The sequence below is a fragment of the Papio anubis genome, chromosome 7 (genome assembly GCF_008728515.1).
Source record: "Papio anubis isolate 15944 chromosome 7, Panubis1.0, whole genome shotgun sequence".
NCBI classification, from domain to species: Eukaryota; Metazoa; Chordata; class Mammalia; order Primates; family Cercopithecidae; genus Papio; species Papio anubis.
In genome coordinates, this window is record NC_044982.1 from 148,733,836 (window position 1) to 148,761,460 (window position 27,625).

At 38.5% G+C, this 27,625-nt stretch overlaps 1 protein-coding gene across 1 annotated transcript in view; it reads right to left on the bottom strand.

Moving 5' to 3' along the window:
* Positions 1-27,084, bottom strand: part of SPRED1 (sprouty related EVH1 domain containing 1) — a 103,976-nt gene extending 76,892 nt beyond the window's left edge. The window contains exon 1 of the mRNA XM_021940405.2: positions 26,190-27,084. Coding sequence (XP_021796097.1) covers positions 26,190-26,221 — 32 coding nt within the window. The 5' untranslated portion in view covers positions 26,222-27,084. The remainder of the gene's footprint in view (positions 1-26,189) is intronic.
* Positions 27,085-27,625: the final 541 nt, after the last annotated feature.

The following is a 27,625-nucleotide window of genomic DNA, read 5'->3' on the forward strand; positions in this document are numbered from 1 at the left end:
TCAGCCTGACCAACATGGTGAAACCCCGTTTCTACTAAAAATACAAAAATTAGCCGAGCGTGGTGGTGTGCACCTGTAATCCCAGCTACTCAGGAGGCTGAGGCAGGAGAATCGCTTGAACCCACGAGGCGGAGGTTGCAGTGATCCAAGTTTTCGTCACTGCACTCCAGCCTAGGCAACAGAATGAGACTCCATCTCAAAAAAAAAAAAAATGTAGTTAGGCTACAATGGTTGTGTTTGTCATGTACAGACTTTTTTTTCCTTGTCATTCTTCCTTTAGAAATGCAGTATAACTATTTACACAGCATTTGCATTGATTAGGTAACATAAAAACCCAGAGATGATTTAAAGTATACAGGAGGATATCTGTAGATTATACGCAAATACTGCATCATTTTATATAAGGGACTTGAGCATCCACAGATTCTGGTATTTGGTCAGGGGTCCTAAAACCAATCCCCCGCAAATAACAGTATTAATCTGTAACGTACACAGAAAGTTTACAAAAAGGAGGGATAATTTCTTTCTTTTTTGGAGGGGGAGACAGGGTCTCTCTGTGTCATCCAGGCTGGAGTGCAGTGGCACAACCATGGCTCACTGCAACCTCCGGCTCCTGGGATCAAGTGATCCTCCCACCTATGCTTCCAGACTAGCTGAGACTACAGGCTCGCACCACCACACCAGGCTAATTTTTTAAATCTTCAGTAGAGAGAGGGTTTCATCTTATTTCCCAGGCTTGTCTCAAACTCCTGGGCTCAAGCGATCTGTCCACTTGGACCTCCCAAAGTGCTGGGATTACAGGTATAGGCCACCACTCCCAGCCAGGAGTAATAATTTCTAAGAGCTCTCTAGTAACAAACACGAATTTTTGTCCTGAGAGTTTTCTATTTTCATTACTGCTAGGGAATAAACACACACAAATAGTTCTACCTTCTCCTATTTCTTATCTGTTTTCATTTGTAAAATCTGATATTAAATATCTAAGATATAATTAATTCTATATTACTTGCCACTGCCATTAATACATCCTTACATTAACTTAAATTAACAAGCAAAACATAAACATCCCCATTAAAAAGTAGGCAAAGGGCATGAACAGACACTTTAAAAAAAAAAAAAAAGACATACACAGCCAACAAGCACAAACACATGAAAAAATGCTCAACATCACTAATCATTAGAAGAATCCAAATCAAAACCAAAAGATACCATTTCACACCGGTCAGAATAGCTATTCTTAAAAAGTCAAAAAATAATAGATGCTGGCAAGGATGTGAAGAAAAGGGAATGCTTATACATTGCTGGTGGGAATGTAAATTAGTTTAGCCTCTGTGGAAAGCAGTTTGGCAATTTCTGAAAGAAGTCAGAATTATTATTCAAACCAGCAACTCCATTACTGGGTATATACCCAAAGGATTATAAAGCATCCTCTCATAAAGACATATGCACATGTACGTTCATCACAGCATTACTCACAATAGAAAAGACATGGAATCAGACTAAATGCCCATCAAGGGTAGACTGGATAAATAAAACATGGTACATATACATCATGGAATACTACGCAGCCATAAAAAGGAATGAGATCACGTCCTCTGCAGAAATATAGATGGAGCTGGAAGCCATGGGTATCCTAAGTTAACAAATGAATGAATAGCTAAACACTGAGTACACAAGGACACAAAGAAGGGAACAGACACCAGGGCCTACTTGAGGGTGGGAGGAGGAAGCGAATCAAATAAACCACCTACTGAGTATTATGCTTATTACCTCAGTGATGAAATAATCTGTACATCAAACCCCATGATATAAAATTTACCTATATAACCTGCACATGTAACTTTTAATCTAAAAGTTTTAAAAAGTCCTTATACTGACACCAGAAATTTTAATAAATTTACTTCTCTTAATGTAGAAGCACAAAGATGACCTTTATGAATATTACTATCATTTTTTATAAAGATAGACCCCAAACTATCATGGTGACCCAGAAAAGAAATGCACACCAAGCATTAGCCTGCTATTACAAACTAGCACACAAATATATCCATCTCTTTTTACTTGTGAATGCTGATCACTAACCTAACACAACTTTATAGACCAGAAGAATGTTCCATAAGTTAGCAAGATGATACTGCGAAAAGACTTCTTAAGGATAAACTACAGTGTTTCATAAATCAGGCATAAACTGAGAAAGGACAGGACCAAAATATGTAAATCAAAATATGTTTAATCAGAATAGATGTACTCACCAAATCCTTAACATTAGAATTAAAATGATAGTTGAAAGCCTGAACAAAATACATCTACAATAGGAACAGTATTTCACACTGTAGGTAGCATAAAAATTAGATTTAAATCCACCTTATAATATTTATTACACCTTGGGTGAGTCAATTTAAGTCTGTTTGGTCACCTGAAACATGGGAAAAATAAGACCACCTCATGAAGCTATTGTGAGAATTAAATGCAACAACATAAAGTGTTTAACTGTGGGTAGCAAATATATATCATTTAATGAGTGTATAATATTACAATTATGAAGCGGCATCATGTAATGGGTGTATAGTATTATTATAATTATGAAATAATAGTGCACTAAAAAAGAGGCACATGTAAAGAAATACTATATATATAACATTTCTGTATATTTATACAATATATAAATCCTAAGCCATTTGAATTAATGGATAATGACATAATTTACAATTGTCATACACCTATCTCTACCCCTTAAGTATATATGCAGGGAAAAGAGCCACAGTAAAAAAACAAAAACATTCTCAGCACAATGTCTCCTAGTACATATGCAAATACATACCAGCAATGTTTGGCACACTGTCTTACTCATGGCAAGCATATGATAAATATATGTGGCACTGCAATGACTATTTTTTGTTTTGAAATAACTATATCTATTATTAACAAATAAGTTTCTTGAATCTATTTTAATTAGATTGTGTCCTGTCCTTGTCCGGCAAGAAAAATGACAAAATTAATGGAAAAGCAAACGTTAAGAAAGGAATACTACAGTACACAGGAGAGTAAGAGGAAAGAACCCAGACTCTACACTAGGAAGGTCCAAGTTTACATCTCAAGTGGATCGCTCTACCTAGGTATTGTGAACAAGGCTTTTAATTTCAGCTTAGTTTTCTCCAACAGTAAAGAGGGTTAATAATACCACCAGCGGTGGGGTGCACTGGCTCACGCCTGTAATCCCAGCACTTTGGGAGGCTGGGGCGGGTAGATCACAAGGTCAGGAGTTCAAGACCAGCCTGACCAACATGGTGAAACCCCATCACTACTAAAAATACAAAAATTATCTGGGCATGGTGGTGTGCACCTGTAGTCCCAGCTACTTGGGAGGCTGAGGCGGAAGAACTGATTGAACCTGGAAGGTGGAGATTGCAGCAAGCCAAGATCGCACCATTGCACTCCAGCCTGAGAGACAGAGCGAGATTCTGTCTCAAAAAAAAACTAATAATAATACTACCAGCCTCATTCCAAAGCCAATTAGCACATCTAGCGCCCACAGAGTAGTTTCTAAATACAGTAAAAGGAACTACAGCTCCTTCAAGTAATGGGATGGTTCTAAAGCTGGCCAAGAAAAGCATGAGATGAACCTGGAACATCTTGTGATACCAGAAAGGACGTGCTGAAAAAATGAAGGGATATGTCAAAAAGACACAGAAACAGACTTGATAGGGTTCCCAGTGGCCAAATCTGGGACAACAGAGCATAAAAATGATGGCAGTGATGGATTATAATTGTATTAATATTTAAATAAATGTGAGAAAAGAAGGCTCTTCTATAAAATTCCAGTTAATAAAAGCGGAAGGAATGGTGGAAGTAGAAAAAAAAATCATTTGGCAAACATCACAGTAATTGTTGTAGGCAGGAATCATCAGCAGATGCTAAAAATAGTAACAAGTGAATGACAGAAAATAGGGTATCTGCAGTCTCAAACTCTCTCTTCAAAAGATACTTATTACAAAGAGAACAGTTGCAAAACCTGGCAAAACAAACATCCTCTTAACCAAATGATCAAAATTTACCAGTAATGGGATATATTAACACCATCTACCTGCTGAATTGATGCACAAGGATACCATTCACTCTACAGTATTGTTACCAAAAACATGTAAGTTGAATTTAGGAACATTCTACAAAATACCTGGTCAGTACTCTTCAAAAGTGTCAAGGTTATAAAAGACAGAAAGGCTGAACAGCTGTTTCACCTTAAAGGAGACTAAAGAGACATGACAACTTAATGCAACATAATTTATCATAATCTGAACTGGAAAAAGGACATTAGTTGAACAACTGGTGAAATTTAAATAATATCAACAGATACGAATATTGCCAGTTGATAATAATATTGTATAGATTCTAGTTTCCTGATTTAGCTATGTGAGACATTTTAGGAAGCTGCCTGAAGGATATGTGCATTCTTTGTATATTTTTTCTTACTCTTGTAGGTCTAAAATTATTTCAAAGTGAGAATGAATATATATGTAGTTTCATAAATCTCAAAACTGCTTTGAGAATCTCATGAGATAACGCACTTAAAGGTGCTCTGTAAATTCTAAAGTAATATACAAATGTTAGCAGCTTTCATTATCATTTCCGACTCTGGTGCTGCAAGATGCCTGACACTTCCTGTTGGCAGTTTCCCCCAATACACCTTCCAGTCTGTGGGAAGAACCAGAATTGTTAACTGGTCCTACATGTAGAATTCTTATTCTAAACCAAGGGTATCGAAGGGTGCTTAAATTTCTACTCTAAAGGGAAAAACTTTTTCTAAAAATGCAATCTGACCATTTAACAATGAATCCTGTCTCCCTGTCACTGTGATCTTAAAGTAGACTCTAAGCATAAGAATTTTCTGAATAAACACAGCAACAGGAGGAGGACTCGCTCATAATTACCAATAATGGCCACATATCTTTGAATAACTCTTTAATATGTGATAGTGAAAAAGTTCTCAAGATTATCTAGGTTGTCAAAACAGAAGTAGTGACAGGATTATTTAAGCATGCTTGTCTGTCATTACTTGTCTTAGCAAGTTTTTAATATAAATAACTGAAGGGAAAGGGAGAAATAAACACAGTTCAGTAGGTTCATGTCAAGTTATTTAAGGAGTCGGGAACTACAACCGTGTTCTTCACATAAAATCCTCCCTTCATCTTCCAATCAGATATCTGGGCTGTTTGGGCCATTTATAGATTTAGAATGACACATCTCATACATCTTAGGCCAGACCCAACTGGGCTAATTATCATTTAGCTACAAATTATCCATTTTCAAGCTCTTGCTAGTGAAGGGAATAATTTTTTAAAAAACACTGAAGTCCTACACATCCTATAGGAAAAAAACAATTATTCATATATATATATTTATAATACATAAAAATAAAAATTAAGGCTAAGGTTAAAAACTAAGTTCATGATATTCATTTGATCCTGAGTTCTATGTTGTTAACAGACAATAACTCTTTAACCCTTCTTACACAATCTATCATGCCATACAAACTTCAAAGTGAATCAAAAACAGTTAAGACTGTAGCTACTTAGATCACAAGACTACTACTGAACTATAAAGTATAACACATAAAGATGCTTCTTCAAAATGAGGTAATTTACATATGGTGAAAGGTAGGGGTCCAATTTCATTCTTCTGCATATGGCTAGCCAGCTATCCCAGCCATATACAAAAATTAACTCCAGATGGATTAAAGATTTAAATGTAACACCACAAACTATAAGAATCGTAGAAGAGGCCGGGCACGGTGGCTCAAGCCTGTAATCCCAGCACTTTAGGAGACCGAGACGGGCGGATCACGAGGTCAGGAGATCAAGACCACCCTGGCTAACACGATGAAACCCCGTCTCTACTAAAAAAAAAAAAAAATACAAAAAACTAGCCGGGCGAGGTGGCGGGCGCCTGTAGTCCCAGCTACTGGGGAGGCTGAGGCAGGAGAATGGCGTAAACCCGGGAGGCGGAGCTTGCAGTGAGCTGAGATCCGGCCACTGCACTCCAGCCTGGGCGACAGAGCGAGACTCCGTCTCAAAAAAAAAAAAAAAAAAAAAAAGAATCGTAGAAGAAAACCTAGAAATCACCATTCAGGGGCCTTGGAAAAGAATTTAGGACTAAGTCCTCCAAAGCAACTGTAACAAAAATATTGACAAGTAGGACCTAATTAAACTGACAGCTTCTGCACAGCAAAAGAAACTATCAACAGAGTAAACCCACAGAATGGGAGAAAATATTCACAAACTATGCATCCAAGAAAGATGTAATATCCAGAATCTATGAGAAACTTAAATAACTGAACAAGCAAAAACAAATAACCTCATTTTAAAAAGGGCAAAAGACATAAACAGACACTGCTCAAAAGAAGACATAAAAGTAGCCAACAAACCTAAAGAAAAATGCTCCATATCACTAATCATCAGAGAAATGCAAAACAAAATCACAATGAGATATGCCATCTCACACCAGTCAGAATGGCTATTATTAAAAAGTTAAAAAATAACAGATGCTGGCAAGGTTGCAAAGAAAAAGGAACACTTACACAATGCTGGGAAAGTAAATTAGTTCAGCTGCTGTGGAGAACAGTTTGGAGATTTCTCAAATAACTTAAAACCAAACTACCACTCGAGGTCGCGCACGGTGGCTCACGCCTGTAATCCCAGCACTTTGGGAGGCCGAGGCAGGCAGATCACCTGAGGTCAGGAGTTCGAGACCAGCCTAGACAACATGGTGAAACCCCTGTCTCTAGCAAAAATACAAAAATTAGCCAGGCGTGGTGGACGGTGCCTGTAATCCCTACTACTTGGGAGGCTGAGGCAGTAAAATGGCTTGAACCTGAGAAGCAGAAGTTGTAGTGAGCCAAGATTGCGCCACTGCACTCCAGCCTTGGCAACGGAGCATGACTTCATCTCATAACAACAAAAAAAAGAACTACCATTCGACCCTGCAATCCCATTATTGGGTATATATCCAAAAGAAAATAAACCATTCTACCAAAAAGACACATGCATTCATATGATCACTGAAGCAAAGACATGGAATCAGCCCAGATGCCCATTAACAGAGGGCTAGATAAAGAAATGTGGTACATATATACCGTGGAATACTATGCAGCCACAAAGAAGAACAAAATCATGTCCTTTGCAGCGACATGTATGCAGCTGGAGGCCATCATCCTAAGTGAATTAAGGCAGGAACAGAAAACCAAATACCACTGTTCTTACAAGGGAGAGGTAAACATTGGGCACTCCTGGACATAAAGATGAGAACAATAGACACTGGGGACTACTATACGGCAGGAGGGAGGAAGGGAAGTAAGGGCTGAAAAACCATTGGGTACTATGCTTATTACCTGGGCGACAGGTTCAGTCATACCCCAAACCTCTGCATCATGATATATGCCTTTGTAGCAAACCTGCACATGTACTCCCCAAATCTAAAATACAAATGTAAATTTTTTTAATGAAATCATTTTTATTTTCAGCAGTTTCTCCTCACTCTACTGGGAAAAATGTATTTCCCCTAGCAGGGAATCAGTATCTCTAAGTTCTTTTTTACCAAAGAACCAATCAATCATTTACTTCTAATATTAGATTGAGAAATGCATGATGGAAAGATCTAGATTTTATTCATCTCCAAAGCCTATTGTCCAAACACCTGGAACACATAAGCTTCAAAAACGTTAGTTCCTATCCTTTCTCTAACATATAATAAATGCTCAATAAATGTATGTTGTATCTATTTCATTCAATATCAACATTAATGACTGCCAAACCTAAGAGCAATGTAAAATCCAGGAGATGGACTAAATGTGACTAATAAGAAATGCTGCAACATCCTGATCTCCATCTGTTTGGCTGTTTCTATTAGCCCAGCATTCCAATGCACATGGATGATTGATCCTTCAGGGTCTGCCGCACTGAAACATTTAATTACCACTAAAATATGTAGCATACACATGACTTTGAATTAAAAGACATTTCCTTACTGAAACAGGTCTAAACACTATTTTCATAGAATCTAAACACTTTAACATCTGACATTTAGATAATATCCCACTTTGCCATGATATATGGATAATTAGGTATTTATTACTGGGTCTAATACTTTGCCACTCAATAATTATTAAGTAAATTCTCATATCACCAGAAGAAACATTTTTATATAATATTTATCTTTTAAAACCCAGTGTCTACAAGGTACAATAAAGCAAAACAAACAAACGACAATCTATGGTTCATCTAGCAGATCATAAAGATTGGCTTTATAAAGAACGACCTCAAAGGTATCAACAAGAAATGTTTAAAGAAAACATTTCACTCAATTTGAGAGACTATGTACAAAAGCTTATATATGAAGATTAGTATACTAATTAGTATATATACATACATACATTTTTAAATTTAAAATTCAACCAGTATTAAGAAAGGAGTAACTTCTAAATTTAATGCTGATTTGGTTTGGCTCTGTGTCCCACTGAAATCTCAGGTTGAATACGTAATTCCCATGTGTTGAAAGAGGCGCCTGGTGGGAGGTGACTGAATCATAGGGGCAGACTACCCCCTTGCTGTTCTTGTGATAGGGTTCTCATGAGATCTAGTTTTTTGAAAGTGCGTAGCACTTCCCACTTGGCTCACTCTCTCTCCTGCTCTGCCTTGGTAATGCTGGCTTCCCCTTTCTCTGCCACCATGATTGTAAGTTTCCTGAGGCCTCCCAGCCAAGCTTCCTGTGTAGCCTACAGAACTGAGTTAATTAAACCTCTCTTCTTAATAATTACCCATCTCAGATGGTTCTTTATAGCAGCGAGAACAGACTAATATAAATGCCATGTCTGTGAAACATCTAAAATTATCTTACATACCAGTGGCAAATTCCACATTTTGGAAAAAGCTATGCTACCTCAAGTTACCTCTCTATGAAAAGAAAATTAGAAACTTTCTTCAACAGAGTGAATGGAGAACATGTCATAGTTTTCAGAAAACATGTTGGGCTTGAAGGAACAGAAATGTTCCAGATTTGGGCCGGGCATGGTGGCTCACACCTGTAATGCCAGCACTTTGGGAGGCCGAAGCAGGCGGATCACCTGAGGTCGGGAGTTCGTGACAGCGTGGCCAACACGGTAAAACCCTGTCTCTGTTAAAAATACAAAATTAGCCGGGCATGGTGGCACACGTCTTTAATCCCAGCTACTCCGGAGCCTGAGACAGAAGAATCACTTGAATCTGGCACACAGGGGTTGCAGTAAGCCGAGATCGCGCTACTGCACTCCAGCCTGGGAGACAGAGCAAGACTCCGTCTCAAAAAAAGAAAAAAAGGAAAAGAAAGAAATGCTCCAGATTTGTGCCATCCAATACAGTAGTCATCGCTAGCCACTTGTGGCTATATAAATTAAATAAAATTTAAAATTTAGCTCCTCAGTCACTCAAACCCACTTCAAGTACAGCCAAATAACTATATAGTAGCTACCATACTGGATACCACAAACAGAATGTTTCCATCATCACAGAATGTTCTATTGTACTCACTGCTTTAGATTCTCAAATGATTCTAATAAAGTCCAACTGGCAGCAAATGGAAGTAAAAATTTTAGCAGATAACAAAGGTAGTATCTTTCAGTAAAGTAACAAACATTTGGAAAAAACTGTGAGAGACAGTGAATTAAATGCTAGTAGGCATGGTGGCTCACACCTGTGATCTCAGCACTTTGGGAGGCTGAAGTGGGAGGACCACTTGAGCTCAGGAGTTCAGACCAGCCTGGCCGGCCAACAAATCAAGACCCTGTCTCTACAAAACATTTAAAAATTAGCTGGGCATGGCGGCAGGCACCTGTAGTCCAAGCTACTCAGGAGGCTGAGACAGATGAATCACTTGAGCCCAACAGTTCAAGGTTAGTGTGCTGTGATTGTGCCACTGCACTCCAGCCTGTGTAACAAAGTGAGAGACCCTGTCTCTTAAAAATACCGGCCTGGCGCAGTGGCTCACACCTGGAATCCCAGCACTTTGGGAGGCCCAGGTGGGCGGATCACAAGGTCAGGAGATCCAGACCATCCTGGCTAACACACGGTGAAACCCCGTCTCTACTAAAAATACAAGAAAAATTAGCCGGGCATGGTGGCGGGCGCCTTTGTCCCAGCTACTCGGGAGGCTGAGGCAGGGGAATGGCGTGAACCTGGGAGGCGGGAGCTTGCAGTAGCCGAGATCGCGCCACTGCACTCCAGCCTGGGCTACAGAGCCAGACTCCGTCTCAAAAAAAAAAAAAAAAAAAGGTTAGTACTATAAATATGATTTCTGTTTCTACAACTCCTTTATAATCTGATGATTTCAAAGACTGAAAATGTACTAAGGTAGACAGGAATCCCTCTCCAACTAAGATGATACGGTTACTATTAAGGAACCAACAGTAAACACTTAAAAACTTAGAAAACAAGGTTAAGAGACTGAAGCCATAAACTTTTAACACAGCCTGTGAAAAATCTTTTAATTACCTTACTTTCATTAACATAAAGCAATAAGGAAAGTATGCTCAAATAACAGACAGAGTATTAACAGTATCTTTTTAAATGATAGGTCCTGTATGATGATTTATCGTTTACTATACTCTGGTTACTTTTAAATGTTTAGTCTATTCCCCCGCCCCTTACATGGTCTCAACATCCTTGTGAATTTGTTTGGGGATGATTGGTAGTCACTAGGGCAAGTGTATCATGCACACACATAACTTTTCACAAAACAACAGGATTTACTGTAACAACACACAGGCTGACTTTGGTACTCTATTCCATTCTACATGAAAAGATAATGCTGATGGAGACCCACTGTCATTGAAAAAGTCCCTGCTCTAAACTACTGTGATTTGGGATGTTGTTCTCCTCTAAGGATGTATCTCCTTGTTGGTAGTGAAGATTCACATTTATGTTTAGCTTATTTCATGAAAATAAGAGATAATACTAAAAGGCATAGGACACTCACAAGAGTGGGTTTCAAGGCTGAGCTGTGAGAGATTGCAGAAGAATTCAGAATTGAATTGCTGTGGCTAGAGAAGAGATAGCAAATGTTATTACATCATTGCTTTTTCAGATGTCTTCACTGAAGTACTCCAAATGATATGGCAATGTATTGCAAATTAATCTTTTATAAGTATATAATTATTTCTAAATCTAGTAAACTAACTCAGATTTATGTGAACACTGAATTCTAATCACTGGGACAGTTGTTTTCCCAATATGAAATGTTTTTAATTATTTGTATTAGGAAAAGATGGAAAGCTTTTTAAACACTACATCTTTTCATAAGTATATCCTATGGGCATATGTGTATGTAGGAACACTGCTAATGTCAAAATGCAGAATGTACTTGTTACTGTGACTCAGTCAAAAAGCCTAAAAGCCATTGTTTTAGAGCATAGGCTCTGGAATCATAAGACTTCACCAAGAATGTAAACTTTGCCAAGTCATTTAACTTTCCCGCACCTCAGTTTCCTCAGCTTTATAACTTGTAGTAGTAACAATATAACAAACACTTAAATGGTTGTTATGCAGACTAAATGCATCAAATGATTTTAGGCCAATGCTGTTAGATACAAGCTCATTTAATTATGTACTGAGAGCTACATAAAACCACAAGGTACCAAAGAACAAAAATGGAATCTAAGAAATTTGAGAACAAATATCATTACAAATAATCTACAATAGAAAAAAATGTGAATTTTCAGAAGTGGTAATTGATACTAAGAATTTTATAAAACCACTTGTACTCTTTGACACAGTTATCCCACTCCTGTAAATTTATCTTAAGAAATTAAACAGAAGAAAATATTTACATGCAAAATGATGCTTATTAAAAATGTTATTTGTAATAGCAAAGAGCTAGAAACCTAAAGTGTTCTTTAAAGAGATAACAAGTAGGTAAACTTTTGGTAAAACTGTGAAATATTACAGGTACTAAAATGATTATTTAAAGACTATACATATGCCTAAATCTTTACATTAAGTATATCAGATGATATACTTAATCAGGTAAATAATATGCATATATACACAAGCAAAAATGTGTATGGAACTAGATGCAATTGAAAGCTATGCTGGGTTTTTAGTTTATTTCTTTTGATGTAATTATTGCTCATTGTATTCCTAAAGGGTTTTAGCTTACTTTCATTCTTTTCCTTATACCACCTGACTAAATCTGAGATAGGGTAAATGCAAAAATTGGATGATCTGATATTAGCCAGTAATTGTAAGTCAAATTATCCTTCTTATGTGCTATATGCTAGGGCCTAGTACACAAAACACAGTTCAAACTCAAAAGCAGTAGAGTCTATACAACATCCGATAATTTTTTTTTTTCTTTTTGGCTCACTTAGAAGCTAAGTTTGCTTGCTCTTCAAGTATCGAGACCAGGAAACACTGCTAAGGAAAACTAAGGTGGCTAGAAGCTAGTCTGTCTCATTCATCTCTCGCCACTTTCTTCTCTTTAAAAGTGATAGTACAAAGTTGAAGAATATTCTGATTTATTTTACTTTAGCTTAGTTAGTTAGTTAGTTAGTTAGTTAGTTAGTTATCTTGGAGACAGAGTCTCACTCTGTTGCCCAGACTGGAGTGCAGTGGCACGATCTTGGCTTACTGCAACCTCAGCTTCCCGGGTTCAGGCGTTTCTCATGCCTCAGCCTCCTGAGCAGCTGGGACTACAGGCATGCGTCACCACACCTGGCTAATTTTTTGTATTTTCAGTAGAGAAAGGGTTTTGCCATGTTGCCCAGGCTGGTCTCCATCTCCTGAGCACAGGCAACCTGCCCACCTCAGCCTCCTAAAGTGCTAGGATTACAGGCATCAGCCACGGTGCCTGGCCCTAATTTGATATATCATTTGGGGCTGTTAGATGTTCTTAACTGTCACTAAGTTAATTAAGTTTCATTTTTGGATCCAATAACCTTCAGCAAAAGAAAAAGTAGGTGCATTCTTCATCATATTTTTAGGTTCCTGATTTATGCTCATTTAAGATTTTGATTCACACATAACTCATTCCTAAACCAAGTTTGTGATTATGTGTCCAAGGCAATTATTTTTCAATTAACAAATTACACAGTTTTTTCAGAATACTAGGACTAAACATCAGGCTAAAGCAAAATGTAAATGTATTTTTGCTTTAGTTGTTAATGACCATAAAACTTAACTAAACATGAGCTTACAGACCATCAACTGTCCAAATTAAAGTTAACATACTAAATCAAGAACAATGAATTTCTAGGTGGCAGAACTAGTGCATCCATCTAGTAGGAATCTTAGTTTAATTACAGCTGCAAAAAAATTAAATTTTAAACCTTTAATAATTTAATAATTTCCCTAAGCTGAAAAATCTTCCTCTCCCATTCTCTCCCACAAAAATAGATTTCTGCTTGCCATACAACAATATTTAAAAAAGTTCCTGGACTGAACTGTAAGAAAGATTTTTCTTTCCATTAAAAATGATGGCAAGACACCAAATCTAGTTAGACTTCCAAACTGTGCTCAGGTATTAAAATTATTTTAATAAGTTCTAGAAATATACTCCTTTTATAACTAAATAGTTGTATTAAAAATTAAACAAAAAACTAGCTAGAGCTAGTTGTTTCTCTTACTAACCTACTCAAGACTGGTTACATCTTCCTCTTCAGTCTTTGCCCAGAACATGGAAGAAAATTTTCACAATATAAATTATTTTTCTGATTTTGGAATGTTTAGATTTTAAGTTTTTCTGAAAAGTTGCTTTCTAACATTTAAAATGAAACACAATTTTTCTAAGCAGGTTAATAATCCTTTTTAAAAAGCAACCCCACCTTCAGGCTAAATGAAAATGAACACTGATTATTTTATAAACAGAGTACTTTCCTTCTCAAGAACTAAAAGTTCTGTTTAATATTCTTTTATCTCTAATCAAAAATGTTATTGTAGGGAGAGAGGTTACATTCAGAGGTTGTATCCCTCTGAAGCAGGGGCATATTATCCTGGTTTTATAGATGAAAAAGCAAGCACAAAGACAGGTTATGTTATTTGCCAATGTCTTAATGCTACAGTCAGCAGTAACCCCAGGATTATGTTAGTTGTGAACAACAGGTTAACTGTAAAATTTAAATTAGTAAATTTTTATTTGAAAGGACTTCTCTAACCACATTAAGAATGGAGTACCCAAAGGCTACAAAATCCCCTAAATGACAATATAATTTATGTGGATAAAACCCTGCTGATACAGTCAACATCTTGGTTTGCCTCTCATAAAAACGTAAAGTTCTTAACAAGACTTTAATTTGAATAGTTTATTTACATGTCTCTCTTCCCCTCTGCTTCCTAATTCTCAGAATCACTCGTTCCTGATAGGACCATTATTACATGACATCCTATCATTGCTAATACTCTCAAATCTTCCCAGCTAAACCCTTCCCTTTCCTTATCCTCTTCCCCAATACGCTTTTCTTCAACCTCCAACTCCAAAATCCTTACCCCTGTCTCTTTTGATTGCAGAGGGAGGTGGCAGCAGTGATACTAGCACTCTAAGTCACTCAACCCACACTCATTAAATACACTGGCACTGGCTTAGGATTTCTCTCCACCTCAACTCCTGATACCACCCTAAGCTATCCAAACATCCATATTGTTTACTTCTTAAAAAAAAAAAAAAAGAAATTTAGCAGATCCTGGCCTCTCCAACAACCTTCATCCCTGTTTCTACTTTAATCTTCCCTTACATGTCATCACTCTGGAGCCATTGTTCTATGATCAAAATCTGTCTGTCTTTCCATTTTTCCCACTTACACTCTACATGCTCTTTAACTTTACCAAAACTTTCAGTTCCTCAAAACAGCTGTCAATTCTATGTGTCAATCTACCACTTCAAGCTAATTTTTTCTTTAAAATCTAGTCTGTCAATACAGTATATCACATACAGTGTGGTATAAATACTGTGCAATTTGAATCTCAGTTCTACCACTTTACTCTCTTGTGTGGCCATGGCAAATTACTAAACCTTTCATGAGTCTCAGATATCTTCATCTGTAGACTATGGATACTCAGCTCACATGATCTCTAGAAGGATTAAACCTAACAGTGTCTGACTACCAGTAAAACAATTTGATAGGCTGTGCTAGGCCTTGCTCCATCAATTACACCATTCCTGAAGTCTTTCTTTCTCTTCCTCTCCACTACTGACATCAGTCAACAAATAACTTCAACTACTAACTTTGCCCTAAATGACTGCATCCACTCTGTGACTTCTCTGCTCCAGCACTTACTTTCTCTTTAATCTACAGCAAGCTCATCCAACCCACGGCCCATGGGCCGCATGTAGGACGGCTATGAATGCAGCCCAACCCAAATCTGTACACTTTCTTATAACATTGAGTTTTTTTAGCTCATCCGCTACCTTTAGTGTTAGTGAATTTCATGGGTGGCCCAAGACAATTCTTCTTCCAAAGCAGACCAGGGAAGCCAAAAGATTGGACACCCTTAACCTATAGCAAAACCTGATTTCTGTCCCCATTATTACTCCCACAAAGGTCAGTGACATCCTAACAATTAAATCCTTGTCTTAGAAATCACCAATATAATTTTTCTGCGATATCTAACACTTTCTTACTACTTCTTTTTCCCTTGGCTTCTAAAATACTTTCCTCTCAGAGCTCTCCTACCACTTAAGCCACTTCCATCTTTTGGTGTCTCTTCTTTCTTCTGCTCTCCCTTAAAAACACTGCTGTTTCTCATCTGTCATCTTTCCATTATTACTTAATATTCTCCATGGGAAATTTTCCACTGGCCTCAACTACTACGTATGCTGAAGATGTCACTATAACTCTACGCTCTTAACCTTTTTGAGAACTCAACCTATAGTTAAAGCACCTTGTTGGACACTTTCTATCTTGACATCCAGTAAGCACCCAGACTAAAAAAGATCAAAATTATGGGGTTATTTTCCCATTTAAAAAACCGGGTCCACCTCTATTCCCACTTTCATTTAAAAGCATTATAGCAGCCTAAATTTAAAATGTTCAAGTCATCCCACAACCTTCCTACTCCTTCCTTCACATTCAGTCAAATAATCGTTGGCCATTTTAATTTTTTCTCATATGAATCCCCAATAGTTCCAAATGCTCTTCTCCCAGCTCTGTTTTGTTGCCTTATTACATCTTCCTCATCAACTGAAGTTCATTTTCTTCTGCCTCCAATCAACTGTCCTAACAAGCCCTGCTTTACACAAATTGGATTATCATTCCCTCACTTAAAATACTGATTCCCCACTGCCTACATAATGAAAACTTCACCTGGTGCCTCTCATTAAGTATGCTTACTGACTGAAGACAGTTGTGGTGAAGAGGGAGGGTAGCTCAAAGAACAAATTTTCTTTGAACTCTTGAGTGTTTCATCTATAAAATTAATGGGAACGCTGTTCAAAATTCATCTTATTACTAATCAGTCAGATAAATATTCCTCAACTTTTCAAGAAAAACTGATTTCCAGGGGCTTCTGCCATGCTCATCTTGTGTCTCATATTTTAGGCCTAGCAACCACCCCTTGCCCCACAGTTGGTGATACACAGGTAAGCACAAATCTATACTACTCACAATCTGGTCCCTTAACACTTTCCTTATCCCCTCACAATTCCTCCAAACAACTGTATCCATAACGGTGTTGCCTTTTCTCCAACTTTGCCTTCTTTCCATGCTTGTCTTCTGCCCCCGCTCTTCCTGGTTGGAATACCCTTCCCCCTTTCCATGCTCTCATTCATGGCTGACTCCTAAAATGCCACTTCTTTTCTGAAGCCTTCCTTTACACACAGTCACCATCCTGCCATCCACTCCCAGGTAGAATCATTTTCTCCTTGAGCCTTGAAGAACTTTATAACCAGAACACCCATCACATTTCAGAAGTATCTATTTCCCTTGTTAGACTGTGATAGCAATTTTAAAGTTTTACTTATCTTTGTATCTGCAAAGTTAAGGCAAAAGTCAAGTGCCTAGTAAGCACTCATTCAAATGCCACTGAACTGAATTTCTTTGGGAAAAAGTTACTAATGGTCCCTGTTCAAATCTATCCTGAAAGTGTAAAAAGTCAATATATATAATCCAGCAACTAAAAATTCTGAAATATTTAATAATGCTTTTACATATTAAGGGGGGAAACCCCAGAACTCCCCAATTCCAATCTCACAGTATAAAAATAACACAATAAAACAGTTAAAAAAAAAAAAGTTTAATGACTGTGCTGAGGTTAATAAAACACTCTGAAGTGGTAAAAGTTACAGTAACTTTGAAAAAGTGGCATCAGAAAAGACACAACTCACTAAATTTTATCTAAATTTTTGGTAATCCTGCTACAGGATGCTAATACACAGAAGTCATTTAAAAACACTGTGTATTTGTAACTGTAATTCCTAACCACGTGAACAGCTCAAGTAAAATGTGTTTAATCACATGCAATGGTATCACTAAATACTACCAGGAAAAAGAATTACATTCCACATTCCAAGTTCATAATGGCCTTTATCCAAATTATGACTCCTGTTATATAGATAAAATTTAGACATAAAATTATTAAACTGATATTAGACTAAAATTTAATTCCAATTACTCTTTAATTTACTAAAGGTTATTATTTGCTCTCCAAACACAGAAAGAAATGCCTTGCAAGGTAACTCAGAAATTTCAGACACAAGGCAATTTTCACCAGTCAATCCTACATCTGAGTAACAGAAATGATATATTAATTCAGAAATACAAAAAAATAAAATCAGTTATGATTCTAGAACTCTTGGACTAAAACCCCAAAGTCGAGTAAATCCCACACCCTTGTTTTAAATCAGAAAAATTAAAAACCTAAAATTCTAGAGAGCAGAAAAATAATTTGTCTCTATATTTATGAACATTGACTTTATTATGGGCAGAGATTAAATGACATTTCTGGCATTTATTAAGATCATATCATTTCTCTCCATTAATCTTCTAATGTGATAAAATGCACTGCTTTCCTCATGTTGATCCATTCTTACATCCTCAAGATAAACCCCATTTGACTGTGAGGCTTTGTTTTGTTTTAATTCACTGAGTGAGGTTTGAGTTGCTATTTCTTAAAAATCTGCAGCCACTATTTTGCAGTATTTCCTCTCCTCTATTCTATTCTTTTGGAACTGTTAGCTGTATGTTGAAGTTATTCATCTTACCCTCATGTTTCTTACTCTTCCTATTTTATATTTCTATCTTTGGGTTCAGGCTTCTGGGCTTCTGTCCATTGCAGAAGATTTTAACCTTTTCGGTCATGGATGTTTTTGGCAGTCTGGTAAAGCTTATGACCCCTTTCTCAGAACAATATTAGGGGCCTAAAACAACATATATAGTATTACAAAAGAAATTAATTATATTGACATAGGGACCAAAATATTTTTCATTTGGATACAGTAATAATGTGGTTCCTTATTAACACTTTAAAATATATGCTCTAGCAATAGGTTTAATAACTATAATAATTTCAAATTAGTGATGACTATAAATGGTATTTCAAGATAGCTGTAACAGCTAACAGCAATTGTGCTATAAAAAAAAAAATCTGGGCCGGGCGCGGTGGCTCACGCCTGTAATCCCAGCACTTTGGGAGGCCGAGGCGGGCGGATCACAAGGTCAGGAGATCGAGACCATGGTGAAACCCCGTCTCTACTAAAAATACAAAAAATTAGCCGGGCGCGGTGGCAGGTGCCTGTAGTCCCAGCTACTTGGGAGGCTGAGGCAGGAGAATGGCAGGAACCCGGGAGGCGGAGCTTGCAGTGAGCCGAGATCGCGCCACTGCACTCCAGCCAGGGGGACAGAGCAAGACTCCGTCTCAAAAAAAAAAAAAAAAAATCTGTAGTTTCTATTGGTGTTATGGGTTGAACTGTGTCTCCTCCAAAATACATGTTGAAGTCCTAGCCCCATGACCTTCTTAGTTAAGATGAGGTCATACTACAGTAGGGTGGGCTCCTAATCCAATAACTGGTATCATTGAAATGAAGATAGACACACACAGGGAGAACACCGCTATGTGATGATGAAGACATGGAGTTACGCAGCTTCAGGCTCAGGAATGTGAAAGATTCCCAACCACCACCAGAAGCAAGGAGGACAAAAGAAACAATTCCCCTACTGGTTTTAGAGGGAACATGGCCCTGCCAACTCCTTGATTTTGGACCTTTAGTATTTGTGAGAGGATAAATTTGTTGTTTTTTAAGCCACCCAATTTGTAGTACTTTGTTACAGCGGCCATGAAAACTAAAACTAATACATTTGCTGTCACAAGTATCTCTAATACTGTCATGGCTTGTTAACATTTCCTTTAATTTATGAATGTTAACATATTTCAGTTAGAGATTAGTAAGATTAATGTCACATTTTCCTTCAAGCCCACAAAGACTCTGAATTTTAAGAATCCTTTGTCTATAGCAACATAACGCCTTAGCGTAAAATTCATTATTAATGAACTGTTTTCCATTCTGAGTACCGCAAAAAAACAATCTCACAGATATGTAATAATTTTGGTTCTGGATTCTGAGATGCAGCTATGACACAATACTTATCATAAATCTAAACATTAAAGAATAACAAAATTCATTACCTGAGTTAACTTCTTAAACTAATATACTGTTATCCCTTAGTGTTAGATTATTGATTTGTATAAAGGACCTAGTGAAAAGGTTTACTTTTGTAAGTAAAGCATAAAGACTGGTATCTTGTTAGCATATTCCTTGTAGAACTAATCAAGTTGGTGTTTAAGCCCAATAGCCTTTTGTTTACTTATTCATCCACAGATGGAGGCCATACATTTTTCTTTTTTTAAATGAGGGCTGTGCATGGTGGCTCATGCCAGTAATCTCAGCCCTTTGGGAGGCCAAGGCAAGAGGATCACTTGAGCCAAGGAATTTGAGACCAGCCTGGGCAGAACCCCATCACCACAAAAAATTTTAACGATTAGCCAGGTGTAGTGGCGCACCTGTCGTCCTAGCTACTCAAGAGGTGTGGGTGGGAGATCACTTGAGCCCAGCAGTTCAAGGCTGCAGGGAGCTATGATCATACCACTATACTGCGCTCCAGCCTGGACAACACTGCAAGACCCTGCCTCTTTAAAAAATTGATAAATAAAAAACAAAATCGAGTAATACAAAATTTTGTGTCATCAAAGATACATGGCTATTAAGCCCAACATAAGTCTTGAAAGATTATTAATATACCAATTGTTTCCAAATTTTGCATCTTAACTGTTCAAAATGCGTGCTTTTACCTCATCATCCTACCACTTCTACTCTTAAGTATTTCGTTTAAGTATGTCAAAAATAACAATATAATAAAATTAAAGTCTAAATCATACACCATCAACAAAGGAAGAGCCCATATGATGCTTAGTCCAAATTCTTTAATTTACAAATCAGCAAACTGAGATCTACAGAGTACATGATTAGAGAATAAATTAAAAATAGCTACAAAAGAAATGCATCTACCAATTTCAAGGCCAGTGTTCTTTAGACTATACCATACTGCATAGAAGATGGTAAGAGTTAAATAAACGATGTACAAATGGCTTTTACATGAGCACTTAAATTCTATTTATAATATTTAAAGACATTCCAGTTACCCCAAAACAGCCTAATACGTTTTTAAATCAATTTTATTTTACCATAAAGCACATTTAAAAAATAAGACTTCATTTTCCGCCTTCAAAATTGGCAAAGAAAAATCAGACAACTGTGCAGACATTTCAAAGTGTAAGCACTCTCATATACTAAATACTTATTTTCTAGAGGGCAATTTAGCAGAAAGAATAAAATTAAATATTTGTCTCTCTTTTAACTCCATTCTTAGACTATCTCAAGGGAAAAGTAAGAGATATGGATGAAGACAGAACTCAGGATGGTATGCAATATTGTTCAAAAATAACTAAGATACCCAACAACAGCGGACTGATTAAAACTAACGTATATCATACACTGAACATAATGTAGCCACTAAAAATTATATTCTAGAATATTTAACCACTTAAGAAAATATCACATTAAGCTACAATTGTACCCACTGTGCAATTCCATTCCACTGAGAATGAACACATATATATATAGCTACATAAACTACATAATGCTTTGATAAAGCAAGTGCTTGGCACACAGTAAAAATCTAATAAATGAGTATGTTTCATCACCAACATAAGAAAGGTTTCCATGTATACCAAAATGTTAACATCTGTTATTTAATGGTAGAATTGCAAATAAATTATTATTCACTTTAGAAATCATTTTGTACATTATCTGAAATAAACTACTACTCTTACATGGGGTGAAGCATTTTTTAAATTGGCATTTTTAATGTTGTTCCAGTTCCTACTGAAAGATGGAGAAGAAAAGCAGGCTTGTCTTTACCAATCATTTCCCCAGACTGGGTAAGACTAGTCAAGTTCAAGTTATACAACAGAAAAGGCTAAATTGTTACACTTTCCCCTTAGGCACTTCTCAGTCACCAACAGCTGCAGTATAAAATCAGGGAATCTGCTGCTGTTTACCCTTTCCTGATCAATTTCACTTCTTTATCCCTTGTCAGTTCCTCACCCTTGGCACTAATGTGGAACCATGGAAAGAGAGAGCAATTTAAAGAACTTAAAACTGATAAATAGCTGGAGATACATATTCCTAAATGTTGGGCTTCCTATGCCAAAAAAGACAGAGACACAAATGTCTACCTTCTTGTAGATACAACACGGGTCTTCAGATATACCACATAACTCAGAGGCCCAGCACATCCAAACATCCCAACAGCATTTAGGACAGTTTTAAGCCTGATCTAAGTTATTTCTCAAACTTGCAGAAACAAAACATGTCAAAAATCAGGCCAATTTTGGTCTTTTCTTTAAAAAAAATACGGTAAGCCTTCTTAAACAGGTAATAATTTATTTTTCCCATACTCTTTTTCAGCCTATTTTTCTAACACAGCTAATGATCTCAAATGTACAAATTCAGAGAAAACAAAAAAAGTGAGGTAATATGGCTCCATTAATTCAACCACATTTGTAGAGCATTTGCCATCAAGCACTGTGCTAGGCATACAAACAAAAGTGGGGGATTACAGAATAGCGGTCATATAAATAAGTAAATAATCACAATATTATATGAATTTAAAACTAATATACATATGTACAAAGTACAGAGGCAACATAGAGGGAGAGAGTGTTGAAAGAGGGTAAGAGAGAAGGTCTTCTGGGGAAAAATGACGAATTTACAAAAGTTTGTAAGGAGAGGAATTCTAGGTATGGTATCATAATATGTTTAAAATATATAATTCAGGATCATAAACTTTTAAGTGAGAAAGCAGAGGGAAATTAAGTTGAAGCAAGTATGCAGTCATTTAACTGATTTTTACATTGGTCAACTGAATAAGCAAATTTTTATATTATGTATACACCACATCTATATAAACAAACATTAGATGTATATACACAGCTTTCCAATGCTTCCATTTATTTCTAAAATGTTTTCCAATTTTATATACATATGTGTGTGTATATGTGTACATACATATGCACATGTAAAATGTATGGGGTGAACATATGTTTATTTACACTTATCATCAAAAATAACTCACCACTGGGTATATTTTTTAATGAGGCACTAAATGATATAACCACAAAAATTTGCTATTTATGGAAAAATGGTTCAAACTCAGATTACAACATAGCACGTTTATCATACGTGTTCCAATTCTAATTAACCTAATTCCAAAATCTAATATAATCCCAACTTGCTATTAGAAAACCTAATACTGACATAGCAAGTGTTTCTGGCTAATGTGAGCCTAATAAGCAAAATGCTTATTATTTCAGCTACTTCACTTCTCCAAATGTTTTGGCCAAATTGACAAAAGGACATGTAGTGCTACATACACTCAATACCAAAGGACAAAAACTAAGTATTATATAATATGCCTTTAAATGTTTAAAACTCTATTTAGAAGGCTAATAATGTAAAATATGGTACAGTTGTATCTATCGGAAACATTTGACTGGAGTATTAAACAATCTCTGGGCAAATTACCTACAAAACAAACATTTATGTGGCTATTTCCTCTACTATTTATAACACAAACTGTTTCGCTCTAGAGTACATTTATTTGCCATTTTTGAAAAGTAAGATATTTAAACATAAATGTGAAACCATCTAAGAAATGTTTTACTCTATTCTAATTTATTTCTTCCTTATTTGGTCTGGTATTAAAGCAAATCCTTACACATAACAGATCCCCCACTAATTCTTGATTAAATATATTCTCACAGTCAGCCTAGGAGTTATCCATTTCTCTATACAGAACTTTAATTTCAAATAATAGAGCATGTACTAGAGGATTTCAGAATGAGGCCTTACTGGATTTTACCACAATGGCTATTTAGAAAGGGTTAATGGTTTCCCAAGAAACTGGTTAGTTTCACTTTTCTTGAAGGTTGAAATCAGGTGAAAAAGAAACAAAAGAATGCTAAGAATAGTCCCTACTGTAATTAAATCCCTATGAGCAATGGCTTTAAAAAAGAGAAAAGGGGAAAATAATGTAAGGCCCAAATAAAATCCATGTTACAGGGCAGTTTTAAACTGTGCTAAGGCCTTAATGGCTTCTGCCATGATACATATCTTTCTTCATAATATATGACTATAAATAATAAATTTCCATTTCAAAACATTAGTTCACCTATTAAAGATGCGATATAAATTACCATATTATAAGCTATATTCCAAATAAGTTCACTCTGGTTTATCTAATGCACAAGCAAACAAAATTGCTGGCTCTAGTAAAACTGATTATCAGAAGAACACATTATTTTCTAATATAATAGAGTTTTTTAAAGTAAAACCCCCAAGATTTTGTTCCCATGAAGAGTTAACCAAAATATTATGCTAAATATTATTATCGCCCTACCCAAACTTAAAAGTATTACAAAGCTCCTAGGGAATAATTTATTAATAAAGCAGGATAAATCTGTGAAAAAACGATTTTAAAAGTCTGGGTGAGTGAGGTAATTTCCAAGGTGTCCCATTCTAAGTACATTTGGATTTAAAAATATATATTTAAAGCAATTCTCCCACTGAAGATTACCATTCGGTGTTTCAAATATCGACATCTTGGGGATTAAATCACTGGGAGTATTTTCTCAGTTTATTTTAACAGCAGTAGAATGCACTATCACTACACACACACAAAAAAATCTGTGTTCTCAAGTTATTTATGGCAAGTATTTAAAAAACGGCCATTTAGAAAAAATATATTTTACACGTGTGAATTCACATTCCATCATCTGCTTTTTTTATTAGCTGCAACAAGAAGGAAACAAGAAGATATTAACTGCTTTAAGAAAAAAATTCAACTGGTAAGAAGTCTTTTCCCATCTCTAAAAGAAAACCTAACATTTTTGATCCAAACTATTTGTTTGAAAGACGCCAATAAAAGTTACCGTCATTCCGTTCAGCGTTTTTAGCAGCTTTTCTCCTAAATAACCATTATCTGAAATAGACTTCTTGATCTCCCTCAAAGTAGATCTAATCTGCAGAAGGCAGGGAGACACTGTACTGCACTGTGAATGGACAGCCAGGTATTTTATGAATGGAGGCGATCACGTGATCCCAGCACCTCCCCGAACTGATATTTCCCACATAACTGTGTCAACATTCTCAGAACAGGGGTAGTTGTTTGTGTGTGTGTGTGTTTTTAAATTTAACCTAAAATTTCACGTTCTTCTTACCTTCTGAACTCGAAAATCTACACACAGACAAACAAGTCGCGAATTTTTTTTCTTGGGAAATCCTTTCAAGATGTCCAAGGTGATGGATGTTTAATTATTTTTTTTATGAATGAAGAGTGTGCTATGCAAATGAGGGCGATTCACAAAAAGAGAGAGAACATGGCTGCCACTTCTGCTTCTACACTGCACTGACACTGCAGCAGTGTACCTCCTTCTACGACCCGCTCAGCAGAAGCGTGTGTTTTGGGGTGGGGAGGGAGTAAGGGGGGAGGAAATGTTGCTTGGCCTTTCTCTAGCTATTTTACGTTAAACAGGACTCGGCACTAGACTTTATAAAGTTCTTTCAAAAACGTTTGACTTTAGTAATGCGCTGTATTTAAAGGCATGCATCCAAAGGACTAAGTCCTAACTCACTTAACTCTTTACAACCCTCCAAAGGTAAACAAAAGTTGAACCTAATTACAAGAAAACGGATGCTAATATTCCGCTTGGAATTAAATCCCTTCTCAATAGAAAAGTGTTGCCAACCATTATTTCTCTATGCAGCTGTTAACGTTAAAGCAAAACATTTAAAAGACGAAGTATTTCGTTTGGAAAGCAAGGAGAAAGCCCAAATAAGCAAAAACTTAAACCAGAATGCTCTAAAAGTTGATGAAATCACCAACATATTCAGCAATGTAAATTCGGTTAAATCAACGTAAATCATGTGTTTTCACATAGCTGAAAGGTAAAAATTAGCGTTCAAAATTCTCCTCCGTTCCTAATGAAGACACGTTCAATGTTCACAAAGGTAAACTCTAGCTCAACATCTCCCACACTCCAGGTGTCCTTAATCCTATTAAATTCTAAAAATGTTTCCCTAACCCTATTTTTTACAAGAATCTTATAGGTCATAAGTTTAAAAGCGGGAGGGGGGAGAGGGTGAAGGCTTAATCGGTATTTAAGAGTCACTGACTCATCGAATTAAGATTCAAGAGCAGTTTGCTGCAGGAGGTGCTCCCACACATTAGTTTCCAAGTGAAACAGCTATAAAGGAAGCAGGATAGATATTGACGGTAGGGTGACTGATATGTGAGTGAAAAAGGACGGGACAGGGCTCTAACAGGCAAAGGGGTAGTTTCTGCTCCACTTCCATCCACCCACATTATTCCATCTCATGGACGTACAATTGCCATCCTCTCCCAACACTTAATAGCCTTCCCCAAAATAAAGCAACTAAATGTGGGAGGGTGGGGAGGGGTGCTGCCACTAAAAATGGCCAAAGAAATCAGCTATCTCCAGAAGATGCACCGAACTCTCCAGGGTCGCAAGCTTTCCGGCACCCAAGTCTCGGATGGGTCCGGGGGAGAGCCGAGGGCGGATTGGGGGAGGGGGATTAGCAATCGAGATCAATGAGGCGCTTACTCGTTGTCAGAAGTCGCCGTCTCCTCGCTCATCTTTCCCTCACCGTGATCCGATCTGGAGATGGAGGAGCAACAGCAGGCGGGGGAGCAGCAGCAGCAGCACCGAGGGGCAGGAGGCAGCGGCGGCCGGGGGGGCGCGGGGGCAGCGGCACAGGGGCCTCACCATGGTGGATGCCTCACCCAGAACGGTGCCCCCCCAGCCGGGAACCCCGGCCACCCCCACAGGGGGGTGGCGGCAGCAACCTCCGCCGTGGCGACCCCAGCCTCTTCCCCCGCCTCAGTGCCCAGCCAAGGGATCCGAGGAGGCCCGGTGGAAAGGGAAAAACAGAGGGGCTGCAAAGGCTGACTGGAGAGCAGCTCCTCCAGCCACTGGGGTGGAGCGCAGCGGGGTCCGGCCAGGAAGGAGCCGGCGGGCGGAGAACTCGGGAGCAGAGGCGGCGCTTCCCTCAGGGATGCGGCGAGGAGGAAGCAGAGCTCCGCTCGGTGGGGGCCGGCGGGGGGGTGCCGAGCCCAGGCTCCGGGCAGCGGCGGCGCGGTCCTGCCGGAGCCCACCCCACCATCTCCCGCCTCGCCGCTGGCTGCCCCTCAACCCTCGGCGGCGCCTGGGTCGGTCCTCAGGCGCGGGCAGAGCCGGGCTAGGGACCCCGCGGCGGCAGATTCCTCCAGACACGCTCCAGCCGGGACTCCTCCTCAGGGGGAAGGAGGGGGCGGCGGGGAGCGTGTGAGGCGAGGGGCAGGCGAGCCGATCGCTCCCACCCGGCCGGAGAAGAGCGGGCGGGCCCGGGTCCGGGGGGCAGGATCCCGAAGAGCGGCGGGAGAGGACAAGAGCGGCCGCAGGTTCCCCACCAGCCGGTGCCCACCAACAGCTCAGCGGGCCAGCTCCTCACGCCCGAGAGAGGGGAGCCGCGAGGGGGGCGGCGGAAGCGCTCACGCCGCCCGCTCCTTCCGCCGCCGCCGCCGCTGCCCGAACCAGGGGCGCCCGCGAGAGAAGGAGGCGAAGTAGTCCCTCGCGACTTCTCCCGGCCGCTCGCTTCCCCCGGAGGCCAGAGCGGGCGCGGGGTGGGGCTGCCGAGCGGGGTGCCCGGGCTGTGAGGGTGTGTGGGTAGGACTAAAAGCCGCGGCCTCCGGGCGAATCACTGCAACTCGAAGTCGTTTGCAGCATAGCAAGTTTCAGGAAAGTAGTTCCCTCCTCCCTTCATTTCCCAAATCGTTGTCGAGCCACTTAGCGGGGAAAGGGGGAGGGAGGCGGAGGGATATCCGCCCTGCACCGTGCTCGGTGTGCGTGCGCGCGCTCCAAACTCTTGGCACGCCGCGAAAGGGGGCGGGGGTGGGAGCTGCGAGGGGAGCTGCTAGGGAGGTTGCATTGTTGTGGCGCTTTACTCCCCGTTACTCTGCTTGGAATATCCGGGTTGCTTGAACGAAGAGGCTAGAAGGACA